Source organism: Triturus cristatus, chromosome 10 (genome assembly GCF_964204655.1).
Source record: "Triturus cristatus chromosome 10, aTriCri1.1, whole genome shotgun sequence".
Lineage (NCBI taxonomy): Eukaryota > Metazoa > Chordata > Amphibia > Caudata > Salamandridae > Triturus > Triturus cristatus.
In genome coordinates this window covers 755,530,281-755,544,926 of record NC_140593.1, presented here as the reverse complement: position 1 = coordinate 755,544,926, position 14,646 = coordinate 755,530,281, and the positions used below count along the sequence as shown (strand labels likewise).

At 42.5% G+C, this 14,646-nt stretch overlaps 1 protein-coding gene across 2 annotated transcripts in view; it reads right to left on the bottom strand.

Moving 5' to 3' along the window:
• ALG1 (ALG1 chitobiosyldiphosphodolichol beta-mannosyltransferase) overlaps positions 1-14,646 on the bottom strand; it is a 236,930-nt gene that overhangs the window by 166,969 nt on the left and 55,315 nt on the right. For both annotated transcript variants that reach the window (XM_085628273.1, XM_085628274.1), the window contains exon 3: positions 10,335-10,438. In XM_085628273.1, the coding sequence (XP_085484399.1) occupies positions 10,335-10,438 (104 nt within the window). The remainder of the gene's footprint in view (positions 1-10,334; positions 10,439-14,646) is intronic.

The following is a 14,646-nucleotide window of genomic DNA, read 5'->3' as shown; positions in this document are numbered from 1 at the left end:
AAAAATTGGTCTGCATGACCTATAGCCCCAGTTCAACCAAGCAAAAATGTTTGTTGCATTTGGCATAAAGGGTATTTTGGTTTCCTCGGCTGGAAGAGGCAAGCGAGCATAGGAAAAACATGGCTGGAAAGGTTTCCTTCAGTTGAACCACATCATGTTGTGGACGAAGATGGACGAAGATGATATAATTCTTAAGAACCACTTTGTTGTATATGGAACATAGTGTGTGGTCAAAGGCCCATGTTGACGAAACTCACTGAGAGAGATGATTAAATTTGCAGGAGACCTTGAGCTTGTAGTGTGTGTGTGTATAAATCTGGCTAAGTGCAGGGTCAGATCCAAGTACGATCTGTAGGGTCCCCAACTGGATAGAACAGGTTTTGACGACCAAATATTCTTCTCACCTTCACAGCAGGCCTCAACTACTGCCAGGAAGGCCATTCAGGTGTACACATGAAAGACTCAATGGACAAAATATCTAAAAAGGAGGGGGAAAACCACATTGTCCTTCAACAAAGTGAATTGATTGATATTCCCTGGCAAAAAAATAGTAATACAACAGACTTTTTCTCCTGTATTATGCTTAGGTAGATTTCAAGCTGGCTGCTGCCAGTACGTCCAAAATCTCTGAAGAGAGGACATGGTGAGCAAAGACTAGCTCCTAAGGTCCACATTCTGTGGCAAGCAGACATGATCCCTGTAAAAATAAATATGAGGTCTGCCAATAATACTTTTGATCATCGCTGCATCACACTACAGGTCTATGAAAGGAGACTGTGCTCTGTTTCTGATTAAATAGGTGTGTTTATTCCCAATGCACCTAAAAGTCCAGCATGGCACAAATAACACATGCAAGGCTTCAATGCTTGTGATAAATAACCTCTCCCTACCGGAGGTAAACTTGTAAAAAAAAATATATATATATGTGCCGGGGCTTTTGTCAGGAGGCAACTTGCACCAGCCCATTTCTCCAATTAGTGCAGCCTAAAACAGATTAACTGCTAACCATAACAGTGGGGAAAGGATGTGGCGTTATGGCTAGAAGCTGCCAACTTTGGAGCTGGGGAACCAGGTTCAACATCCTGTAATTCTGGGCAAATCACTGAACTACCATAATGAATGTGTCCTTAACCGGTGCTCGTAAAAAAGCGCCGGTGTTGATGATTAAGTGCCAGTGCTGAGCACCGGAAACCACTGGCTCAAATTAAGCACTATTCCCTGCACTAAACAATTGTAATAAATAGCATATCACACTCTGCACACCTGCAAATATGTGTTATGGAAAGATTGCATTATATTATAATGTATATAGTGCTTAGTACCTCTGCCAGAGCTTTGAAGTGATTTGCGTATGGGTGGAATGCAACTAAATAGAGCTAATTGCAAACGTTCAGTTAAACACCATTGGGTGGCTTTATTGATGTTGTTCCCATGAGGGTTATGGAGTATGTGATGTTTTTCTTGCACATTTTAGGGTAGTGCAAGTTACCAAAGTTTGATGGAAGATTCCGTGAGGTTGAGTTACTGGAATGCTTCATAGCGTTAGCGGTATTGTCATTAAGACCTTTAATTTCAGGCAGTTCATAGTTGAGTTATGGCGTCACTTACCACACATTAACACACTCACTATTTATGACATTTGTGCAAGTGGCACGACGTAAGAGCAATATGTTCATAACAGAGTTGACTACATTTGTTTAAATCAGAGGTATTACTGAGAACTGCTTGGTATTGAGATTGTAGTGCCAGCAGCAGGATTTACACATCCATGACAACTAGCACCTCAGCTTCTCTTGCAGACAAGTACACCAACCCTGGTGGCTATCGGCACATCCACAGCCAGGATGCAATCACACTGCAGCCAAAGAGCGTAGCAAATGAAAAAACACAGCGGCAGACTTTTCCCATCTATACGAACAACATCCAAGTATCCATCATGATCGCCTCAACGCTACTCCATTTTAAGGAATGAGTTGAAGACGCACCTCCTCAAAGAACTCTACATCACAATTTATCAACTGTCTCCTCTCCAGTCACCTCTCCTATTGCTCGCTGACTTTATTTTGGGCTTTGACTATGTACAGAGCTACGCTGCCTTTTGGCTAGGATCATGCTAGTGATACCACATTCAAGCATACATACATAGATACATACATAGTGAAGTCCATGGCAAGTTCTAAGGTATATGCTGCAGTTTTTAGGATCATGTTACAAAAGGTGATTTATGAAGGCGGAGACGCCACCATGCCGGCCTGATGCTGATTGAAAATATGTGACTGTTTAATCCAGCACTTGATTACGTCATTACGTCTTTAGGAAACCTTACAAACTGAGCACCGCCCACCCCCTCTCCTTATGAAACTAATAAAGAAACAACACTCTTCTTAAGAAACACGAGTGAGACCCAGACCAGGATAACTGAACCACAAAATAGAAACCAGAGGAAGCATACAAACTTCCAAACCGTCCCTTACGACAGATAAGGATAACCAGAAAAGAAAATAGAAACCAGATCAAATATCTCCCTAAAACCTGGGGCACTGCCAGGTATTACAATGAGCTATACCTTTCCCAAGCATTATTATTCCTATCATCACTCCCTTTTCACAACACAAACATTAAAAACACATAATCATATGCTACTCCACCAACAGACCATGGCGGTTGGCCAAACCAACATGACCCAGTGAAAATGAAAAAAATACAAATAACAATGCTCTAACCAACATTCTCATAACTCTTTGCCTTGGGCGTCTTTCAGCACCATATACACTGAATTTATTGTTAAATATTGAAGTGATTGGGGGTCTTTCGACCACACACCAACCCACCCACAAAATTCAGACAAGAGACTAGCAATTTTTTTAAGACAAAATGGCTTTTATTTATTTGTCTCCCACCTAAACATAGTCAATATAGGTCAATGGAGAAAATACATTTCCCTGGCTGATTTTCTGTAAAACGTGACAGGCACAGCTGTCTTTCAACCACTCCCATACTGCAACTCTTGAAAACCTTAACAAGATGGGTGTCGATCACACCTACACACTTCAGTGCAATATGGCACTTTTGTGTATCTTTGAACCCCACTGGTACGGTACAGCATGTAACATATAATTAGTTGTCTTTCAACCCACACTCAACCACACTGGGTGTGTCGCCAGCTTCAGAACAATTGTAACAAGACATCTACCAACCTACGCTCCACCAGACCGGGTACCTTGCACAAATAGGATTACGATATTAACACAACACGTTATGACACATTTCGTCAATTTAGGACTGTCTCGAGGCTCTAAAAAAGCATTACAACTAATCATAATAATGGACTTTGTGATACAACTGTAACCAATTTAAAATAAGAAACGTGGAATATTCCACTGCTGGGTTTTCCATGTAGACTAAGTTGGTATGTTATGTTATATCATTTATAAGGTGTCTAAATAGCTATTTGGGTGTCCCAGCACTGGCACAGCTGGTGGAGTACAGCAAACTCAGGAGCAAAGATGGATTAGCCTCTGAAAGGCCAGGTCTTCAAGCTTTTCCTACAGTAAGGAATTGTGCAGAGAGTCATAGGGAGACTGTGCCAGAGTTTAGCTGCCATCACTGAAAACGTATTTCCCCCGGAACAAGATCACTTGACTCTTGGAATAACAAGGAGAAAAGCCTCCTATGAACATGGAGAGCAAGCTGGTGCACAGTTGGTGAATTTCTTCCTCAAATAACAGGGTCCTATGTGATGTACAGCTTTAAAGACAGGGCAGAGCCACGAAGACTATTCTTTCCTCCACAAGAAGCCAGTGGAGAGAGTTCGGTGTACTAGAGGCAGAAGGAAAACGTGCGAGATCAAAGGTCAGCTGGGCATTTTAGACCCTTTGCAGCTTTTTCATAAGGTCTGTAGCCAAGCCTAGAAAAGGGGAGTTACAACATTCCAGCCGACTCAAAATGGAGCCTAGATCACCACACGGTGGACAGACTTCGGGAACAAGGGCACAACCTTCCTTCGTGTATATAGTGCTTATAACATAAATCAGGGATGGTAGATGAGAGCTCAAAAAGTTTTAGAAAAGTGCAAAAAGGGGGCTAACCACCAAACTACTATGTTGTTCTGATTAATAACATAGAATTGGTCAATGTGTGGGAATATGGAATACAGGAGCCAAAAGGGGACACAAAATGCAATTAATATTAAAAGTAAATAGCTCAAGTGTGCAGAAGAGTCGGTGTACGGTGAGACATGCATATATATATATATATGGGATGGTAGTGTTCTCTGTGCATGAGGACAATGTAGACTCCAAACATGTTTACACAGATTCAGCTACGAGTATATCAGAAATGAGAAGGCAACAGTGTAAGGTAGCCCTTCCACTTAAAATTAACAAGAACAAAAAATAGTATACCACAGGGTGGCTACAAACACAAGGGAAGAAGTGATGCAACCAATGTGGATATTACTTCGTAAGGAAGTAAAGATTGTATATATCAGGACACATGATGTTGGCTGGATGGATGTATAATGGGGATGCGATGGGGCATGAAGTGGATTGTGTGGACATTTAATGTTAGGTATGTTGGCATACAAGATTGGTTGAGTGGAGAAATGGTGATAAATGTATTAAACAAGGATAGTTCTTTCTTAGATATATGAGGAGGGTGAGCGAATTAATGACATTGGCTGTGTGAAAGTATAACAGTAGGTGTGCCGGTGTGTGTGGTGTGTGCCTTTCTTGCTCTACCACTTGCAGGCCTGGTACAAGAAACACTCCCCCCCCCCCACCCCACTAAAGTCCTGCATGGCAAGTGTGTGCCCTCCACCAACCCTACATTCATTCTGTGCACCCACCCTCTGCACATCAAGTGTCCGCCTCCCTCCGCACCCCTTGCCGTCCTTTCGATGCCATGCAACCTCACTCATGCATCTCCCATGTGTGGCCTCAGCATCTCCCCGTTTTACCCTCTCTATAATACCATGCCCCACCCTGGTTCCCTTCTCTGTGTGTATCCATGCCTTCTGAACTCCTGTGGGTCTACTGCTTTCCCTGCATCTCCCTTTTGAGTTTCTACCCCCTGCAGCTCCTATGCGTGACCACCACTTGCCCTGAAGTCCCTGTGTGTGCCCCCTGCTTCCGCTATGTGTCCTGGCGTCCCACAGCCCTTCAAAGCACAACTGCTCTACCTGTACATCACGTATACCTCCCTGCCTTGCCCCTTTACATTTGCTGTGTGCCTCTGTGGGTTCCCACCGTCCTTATTGTGCCCCTATTACAACTCAGCAGACCATTTGTGCCGGTTGTATGGTGGAACCACACAATCCCCAACAATGCATGGCTGAACAATACAGCCTTAACAATAATCGTGCCTTAACCATGCATGCCTTTACAACGGATTTCGCTGTAATGGCATAATTGGTAAAGGCATATCCGTGGATAAGGTTACACTCTAGCCCCCGCCATGAACCCTAACACCTAGGCCCCTGCCCGAGTAGGATCCTGACCCCAGTCCTGAAAAACACAACAGCCCCCTGCCTTGAACCCTAAAAGCAGCCCCAGCCCTAAAGCGGCCCCAGCCCTAAAAACAAACCCCACCCCAGCCCTAAAAACACCCCAGCCCCCTGCCCTGAGCCCTAAAACCCACCCGCCAACCTTAAAAATGTCCCTGAGCCCCCCTCCCCTGAGCCCTAAAACCTGGACCCCTAGCCTCTCGTCCTGAGCTCTAAAACCATCCCCCCCAGCCGTAAAAAGTACTCGGACCCCCATGCTGATGCCTTAAAGCACAACCATGCAAACTAACCAGCCCCTAACCCTGAGCCCTAAAACCAGCCTCCCTGCCCTATAAAGTACCCTGACAACCCGCCCTGAGCCCTAAAAACCTCCTCGATCCCAACCAACCCAGAAATCGTACTCACTAAGCCGTTCCTCTTCCCCTTCCCGGCAAGAAGTCCCTCCAAGTTTGCAACACCTCCCACCCCGAGCCCATTCACTCTGAGTCTGGAGCGCCTACAACCACTAACGTCTAAACCACACATATGTGTTATAAAGGCATATGCATGGATTAGACATGCGTGATTTAGACATGCGTGGTTCCGCTTGAGTTGTTTAGCCACGCATAGTTTAGGCTGCATGGTTAAGGCCATCTTCCATTTGTGCCACTTTGTACCACCATTCTGGCCTTCTGCATGCCAGACTCATTCCGCACCTTGTGGTGCCAACAGCATGCCCTGTAGGCCTTCCGATTTTCCTCACCACCATTTATTTAATTGCACATTTATAAAGTGCTTCATGACATGTCTTGCTGTTAGTTGCCAGGTAATGGGTGACATAATTTAGGTTATAAACAAGATGAAGAAGCACGCAATCACAATTTGAGTGTGAGAGATGTGCCCTCTGGATGACAGTGTTCAGTTGGAGGTGATGTTATGTGAAGAATAGTTTGAAAAGGCGTGTTTTCAGATGTTTCCCGAAAGCAGCGAATGGGGTTTGTTTCTTCAGGTCAACAGGAGTCTATGTCAATGCGGCAGCTCCTAAAAAGGATTGTTTACTGATGAAGGAGGTTTTGGATTTATAGTAGAAATAAGTATTTACTTCCAAATCTTTTTGATCTATTGATATGGACAGACCTTCCACAACATAGGGTGGATTTTGGTGGTAAGTGGCCTTGTTAAGTAGCATAATTTGCATTACCCTCCTGCTGGAATAAGGAACATGTGTACATTCCGGAGAATGGTTATGTTGTGTTTCTTTGGCGGAATATATGAGCTTGGCTGCCACTTTTAAGGACCCCTTTCAGAGGGTTTAGCTGGGTAATGGACACTAAAGCCAGAACAGCCCAAGTCCAGTCGCGATAAGACTAGTGAATGCACTACTGCTCTAAGGTGCTCCTTTGGTAGCTGATGTCATATTATTTTCAGACTATGAAGGTGGAAATTCACCGATTTGTTGAATGTTTATGCCTGTGATAAAGGAGAAAGCAAAGGTAGATGTGAATCCTAGAGAGCTGGCGAAAGAAGAGGTTGGATATCCTTTTAGGTCCCAAACAATTCATAAAGCACCTAGGTAGTAAACAAATGACAGCACCTTCAAGACCTTACATGTCATGAGTGTTTAGAATGGATGGGTAGTGATTTCTTTGGGTGGATGTGGACCGGAGGAGGTCTTCCATTTTCTGCTGGTTGTGTATGAGGGAGCTATCAGCGATGTAGGATTGTGGTTGGCAAAGCCATTCTCCTTGCAACCCATGAGAGGCAAAGACGTCATCGAGATGAGAGCACTTGTGTAGACTGAAAAAACTACAGGAATGATGTAGGTTATAAACAAGAACAAGAGTGGTCAATGGACCTGGGTCACACAACTAAAATATCTAAAAACGTGACATTTAGGCTCATTTAATTATATGCATCACACCAATCTATCACTGAAACAATTGTATAATAGTTACTCAGATGACTCTCATAAGTGTTCCTGACGAAGGCCATGCAAACGTCCTTCTTATACTTGGTGTGTGCATGGCCACCACTTCAGTTCAGGAAAGCTGAGCCAACAGTTAAAAAGGGAAGAATAATATATTCAAGAAAAGAGAATCCTTAGTAACTATAAATAAATAGAAAAGATTACAGCATACACCAGCCGCAGGATTTTTAGCTATGCAATACCAGCTGGATCACCATGTGCATAGTGGGCCTTCTGGAGGCGTTGTGTACAGCTCAGGATAATATTAAATATGGCAGTTTGGCAGTTCCAGGTAAGAAATAATGCTTGCAGGCCTTGACATTTATTTTTTAAAGCACAATGTTTGCCCAAGGGCGTCTTGGCATTAGCTTCTGCAAAATAGAGCTATACCATACCATGTGGAAACCCACATCTTCCTAGAAAGATGAAAATAACAATGTCTTCAAATGTTTCCTAAAGGTCATTAAATCCTGCTGGGCTCTGAGGTGCGCAGGTAGCTGGTTCCAAAGTTTGCAAGTGGAGTATCTCATACTTCTACCACCCTATGAGGCAGTGTAAACTCTAGGTACTCTAACCATTTCAGAGGTTGCTGACCTAAGACATTTTCCCGGATTATACCAGACAAATTTACTCTTTAGGTAGGCTGGACCGATAATATAGAGGGCTTTGTGTGATGTACAGAGTGCCTTAAAAACAACTCTTATTTATAGTAGGGCAGTGGAGCTCCACCAGGGCCTTGCTAACTGAATCCTATTTTCTGATGTTCTTAATAAGCCAGGCAGCAGCAGTCTGCATTCTTTTTAATTTCTAAGGAGCCCTGTTGTATGCCCAAATAAAGGACAGCAATCCAATCTCAATAAAACCAATGAGACAACAACTGTTTTCTGCAACTCAAAAAAAATAAAGGTCAAAATGTTTTTCAAAATAGTTAGTTGGTAAAAGCAATTGGAGACCAGCCTATTAGTCTGGTCAGTGAAAGCAAGCTTGGAATCAAGGATTATTCCCAGGTTTCTTACTTTAGGGACAGGGATAGGTAAAGGACACAAGGACTTAGACCACCAAGAATCATGCCTACTCATCCAACTAACCACTGCTTGCATACAGCTATTGAAACGCTGTGCCACCTTCTCAATGTTACTTGTGAGAGACACAACAATTTGTGTGTCATTAGTATAGGAGATGGTTGAGAAACCAATAGATCTAATAAGTTTTACAAGCGGACCGAAAAACGTTAAATAGGGTTGGGCTGAGCGATGCCCTTTGCGGGACACCTCACGGCAAAGCAAAAGGGGTGGAAATAAAATCTCCCAGTGCTGCAACTTGCTCTCTATCCGAAAGGAAGGAGCATAGGAGATTGTATGCCAATTCACCAATTCCTATTTCCATTCATCTCTACTTCAGGATAATGTGGCTCACAGTATCAAAGGCTGCGGACAGGGACAACAGGACCACCGCAGCCTTGCCACCGTTATCCATGATGTTCTGTATCTCCTCTGAGGCTACCACTAATGCTGTCTCAGTACTATGAGACTTTCTGAAGCCAAACCAGGCTCCATCCAGTAACTCATCATGCTCAAGATATTCTGAGATAGTGAAATGTATACGTTTCTCTAAGAATTGTGCGGGTAGAGGACGGCGACAGATGAGCCGGTAGTAGTTCTCTTCATTTGGAACCAATTTTGGTTTCTTTAACAGAGGTGGAATTTATGCTTCTTTCCAGTCCAATGGGAACGTACCTGTGTTGATAATGTTGTTGAATAGGGTGGTAAAGGATGGAGTTACTATGCCTGCAATCTCCTGGAAGATTCAGGGCAGACAGGAATCAGATGGAGCACCTAATTTAGTCTGCATAATAAGTTCCATCATTCTCTCGTTAGAGAGAGAGAGAAAATTACGGTGGTTAGGGAGAAAAAAACTCCATGCATACAAAGAACACTTTTTTTAAAGATACAAAATGCAACGTTAGGTTTTTTCCTTTCAAAATAGCCAAACAAGAATGACCACTAAATGGTGACGAACGCTGGACGCGGATGGATGCAGAGCGGCCTGTGCTTTTCAGCAGCTTGGTGGCCAGCCAAAAGCGGGTTTAAATGCCCGCTACATCTATTATGAGAAAACCTATCTCAACTTTATAAAGGCTTGTGCCAGGCTAGTCTATGCAATATGCTCTATGTATTTGGTCTTGGTTTAATGATGATAGTTGTTGGAGGTCTTTTCCGGTACATCCTCTGGGTTAGAACATACCCTACACCCGAATTCCCACTGAGAAAGGCATACTGATAGACTCCTAGGATGATGGAATGTTGACACATCCAAAGAACCTTTCATCACATGCTTTAATTTTGCATTTGGCCACTCCGACTTTAGCATAAAAACATGAACATAAAAAAACAGTAGATTTTGTGGTTTAAGGAGGGAATGGGGCCGGCAAGGAGGTCTTGGAGGCGATTAATCAGGGGCCTTGGAGGTGAAAGAATGGGTGAAGGCTATCACATGTGATGGTACGGTGTATCAAACAGATGCAGACGTTTGAGTTCTTCTAGGTATAGCAACTTGTGGTTCGAGTTTTCTTTAGGCATGGTTCAAAGGAACAGAGAGCAAATTGTCATGTGTGGTTGTGTTTGTACATGGCAATGACTTAGTAGAGGAGAGTCTGGGATGAGAAATAAACAATGAAATACCAAACTCCACCAGAGCTATTACCCAGAAAGCGCAAGGAAGGACACTGTTTCAAGTCACAGGTGCTAAATGTAACCACATCAAAATGTTCATATCTCTCTAAATACTTATAACATATGAATACAAAGAACCACCATTCCATGCCCAATAAGAAGTGCAATAAACAATAACATGCTATGCATATTACAAATGAAAAAGATAATATACCTGAAGCAGAAGATGGGATGATGCTTCAATCTTCATCAGCACAGCAAAGAGCTGCACAGCCTGCACAACTACTTTTGAAAAATACTGGAAAATCCGGGGACCCACTGAAAACAAGCACAAAAAACTCTAACAGACAATAGGGTTTTCTTGAGTGTGAAGATTTTGAACTTTCTGGTTTATTATGAGAGACCGATACATTAGTTACATTTAATTTGACAGGTCAATTCAAACATGCCCAGGGCAGAAAGCCTGATTCAAGTCTCTAGCGTCACCATAGCTTCCACAGGTTGCAACTCCAACTACTGCAGCAGAGGGCACACACCTGGTGGATGCTTGTCTAGAAAGGAACTTCTTCAAATTTGTAAGCGATTAGGAGTTTTGAAGAAGCTGTGGGAGAGTGGCCTCTATTGGGAGTAGGCCACAAAAGTTGTGGCATGTGAGTAAGGGCAAACGTGCAACATAAAAAAATTTAATGAAAGTAAGAAATAGAAAACTATCTTAATAAAAAAAATTAAAAAAGATTTACAAGGACCAGTAACAACTAGAGAAAGTCAATGGCATTAATGCCAAAGGCTAGAATAGGGTACACCTAAAGAAACTAGTGACCTTTTTATGCAGGTATGTATGCTACTCACAACAATATGAATTCATTAAAAAGTAAAGGTTACTCATTTGCAACAATAGTTATTCTGAAAATGTGTTCTCATCTTATTTATACACTAAAATAATGCCAGGTCGGGCCCACAAAACACTCAAAATATGAAAGAAAAAAAATCGGAAATTAAAAACAGCAATACAAGCTAAAACTGCAGCACCAGGGAGATAAAGGTCATTGCCCTTTTAGACGCAATTTCCAAGGTCAGTAGAGCCTTCAAAAGAGCTGAGAGCTCAACCCCAGAAATTCCACTCTATTCGAGGGCTTTCTTTGAAAATGGAACTAGCGAGAGACTCTTCAATGAGGGAAGGAGGGGTTGGATTCGAAACGGGGAGATATCCTCAAAGGTGAACTATAGTTATAAGTAAGTGAGTTTTGCTTCTCAAGCACAGAGTCCTCCACAGATTCATAAATTTACAAAAAGATTCAGGGCAGTACCCGTACTTACAAGGGGAGGTGCATTTTAAGCCCCATTCTAAACAGATTTCTAAGGGATAGCTGATCACTCGAGTGTCAGCCACAACACAGGAGTCAAAGAAATAATGGACATAGAAGGTATGAACCAAATTCCGAGTAGAAGCCCAACATAAGTTAGCAAAAGGGATGTTACACATCGAGGTTGATCTGGCAGCTTCACATTGAATGGACTGTAGGACAACTTGGATGAGCTCTCTTTGCTTCCTTTCTTGCAACAAAACTTCAATCCACCTATATATTTTAGTTGGTGATACGCTTTTACCTTGAGAATGGTTGAACAAATAAAGCCTGTGGATTCACCCATATGTTTAACACAGTAACAAGATATTGAAGTAAGCTTTAATTTGGGCTGTTATACCTTAATATTTAGTCATTGTCTATAAATAAAGATAAGAGTAATGGGTGTCCTTTAGGATCGGGTTAATATCTTGTTTCTATGTTTTTCTGAATTTTAACTCACTTGCTTTGTACTGTATGGTGCTGATTTGAATTTTCGGATTAATGTTGTGGGGAAAATGCCACAGACCATGTTCACCTTTCCTTTCAGGCTTAGAACATGCTAATTGCATTGTCTGTTTGCACCAACACCAATTTCCTTGAAGTATGGACAGAAAATATTTGTGAGCTATCAAATTGACAGGAAATTTTGGTTCTTGTTCAGACACGTCTGGGACCGGTCTGCAAACAGGATCAGTTGTATCGGTGCCGGGTCTATAATTGTAGACTTTGCAGAAAAGTCAACAACTTCTTCTAGTTCTCAGAGAACCTCAAATGGTAGAGCAGGCTCGCAGGTGTCTGTAGTTTTGAAATGATAAGGAAATCTTTCCCAGTTGTGCAATTAGGAACATGTAACATTTATTAAAGATATGTTATACTTCTTGCCTGGCACTTTGTAAATCCCTCAGAGCATACCTCAAGTCAATAAAACTACCTAGAACGGTTAAGGTCCCAGGACCATCATGAAACAAAGGAAGCACCTATGGAACTATCTCACAAGTACGTGCAAACTGCGGTTGGGGAGACGAGACTATGAAACCACAATGGTTGAGAAACTGAGTTTTGACTTGCCAAGTGATCATCTTGAACTTTTGTTTTTGAATGTAGGCTATGTGATCGAGCCACCTCAGGTCTACAATGGGACTCTACAATGGGACCTATGGTCCTTCCTAGTCTATTACAAATCTTTTGAAAAAGATTACTGTTGCTTCCTGCATTAATTCATTACTAAGACGTTAAAATTCTCTTGTAAGAGAAGATGATTATTCAAACACATTACCCAGCAACAGAAGCATAATTGAACATACATTAATGAGAATGAGGTTGTGATAGGAGTCTCTAGCACTCAAGCATCAAGTGCAATTCTTTGTATTCTGCCTGCCAATGCAGGTCCTTAGGGGTGGTGTTGCTGAAGAAAATTGTTGCTTGGGTCACGTTGTTTGGCCTCTATTACATTATCCTTATTGAAACGAAGGCTGGGCGACCAATTGCCATCTGCATTCAGGGTGTTTAACCTGGTGGAAGGGTCAATTATATCCAATGCTACAGAAATACTGGAGGAAAAGGATTTTTCTTTATTCTAGTCTAACAATCTGACCATCTCAGCCGCAGTCCTCTTTGAAAAGGTAGTCAAAAACGTTTATTCAGGAGAAAAAGGGAAGAGAGATTGAGCCTTCACTCGTTCTCCCACAACCTATACTACTCCGGCCACTCTGATCCCTCTGACGGTTGGAGGGATCAGAGTGGTTGAGTAGCTTGAAGTAAGTGTGACTACAGGACGGGGATCCCACTCGGTCTCTGAGTTAGGATCATCGTTGATGAAACTCGGGTACACAGACGGTGTGTATACAAAAAGGGCAATAAAAGCCTCCTAAGAGTTCCCTACCATATAGTGACAAGGCTAGGAGGGTACGTATGTAAAACTTTTTTCGGGGATCCGTATCCTGACAAATGCCATTGACCCATAAGGAAGGCGACCTACAGCAGAAACATGTTGATACGACAGAAAGGGTAATGGTGTCGTTGCTTGCCCATTCACCCTGATTTGGAACTTTTTTTAAAACCTGCCAAGTGGGATCAATAATTGAGACAGTGGATACCCATTTAGACAGTTTAAAAAAAAATCTCTGCGTGAGGGATCCATACTGTAGGATTTGTTTCTTTTCTATATTCAGTTTTTTCTCTGTGTTCCTCCCTGGATGTTGGTCTGCACCAGGGAGTCGCAGCTGCACTATAATGAAGCATGCCACTCCTTGAGTGGATGAGGGCAGTATTTACACCCATTTTGGGACTCCCAAATTGGGTCATACATTTTCAGCTCTTATTTCTCTCTTTTGTGTAGGTGAAGAATGCTTTTTCTACATTTTTATTGAAAAAAAGACTTTTTTGGAGCAGGAGGGGACCGGCTGGCCCACATCCTAGAGGGTAATATACATAGAAAAGATTTCCAAGTTATTACCTTTAGTTACTAGTCCTTCTCGAGCACTCAAAAACACGTTATCACAAATAAACTGAAATTTTCTAGTGCAGACGCAAGTCTCAGGTTTCAAGTCAACCAGTTGCACCCAGGAACGGCTCATCAAAAAACTGCACCGAGTACTTCAGCAAGATGGAAAACAGATTCAGAGTCTCTGTTCAGTTAATTCGAAATTGCTCGTCATTCCACCACAAGCAATTCAGCCTTCACCTTCTTATGTACCAAGAGGAACTGTAGCAAGTCCTACATCCTACCCCACTATCTTCTGTTCAGTCTAATTAACATACAAGTAGCATTGGCTGTTTATAGTGTTATGGACCCTACCCAAAGGTGCAAATTTTCTCCCCGGAAAGTTCACTCTGTGACTATTCCATTCATATCTTGGTTGGAAGGAAACAGTGTCCCCACTGACATCACCAGCAAATCCGCAGGGCATGAGCCTTAGAGGGAAAAAGAAATAAGAGTACCAGCCCTAGATTTCTTTTAATCTCGGTGGAAATCGCTAACCAGGATACTAGAAATCTGTTTACATTGCATCTATCAATCAATCAGTCAATCAATCAAGGGTTTGTTAAGCGCGACTACTCACCCGTAAGGGTCTCAAGGTGCTGGGGGGAGAGGGGGTTCGCAGGTTCTAGTCCATCAAGGAGGGGGTCTGTCTAAACTGCCTTTAATAGTCAGAATGAACCCCTTAATTGCTAGCGCGG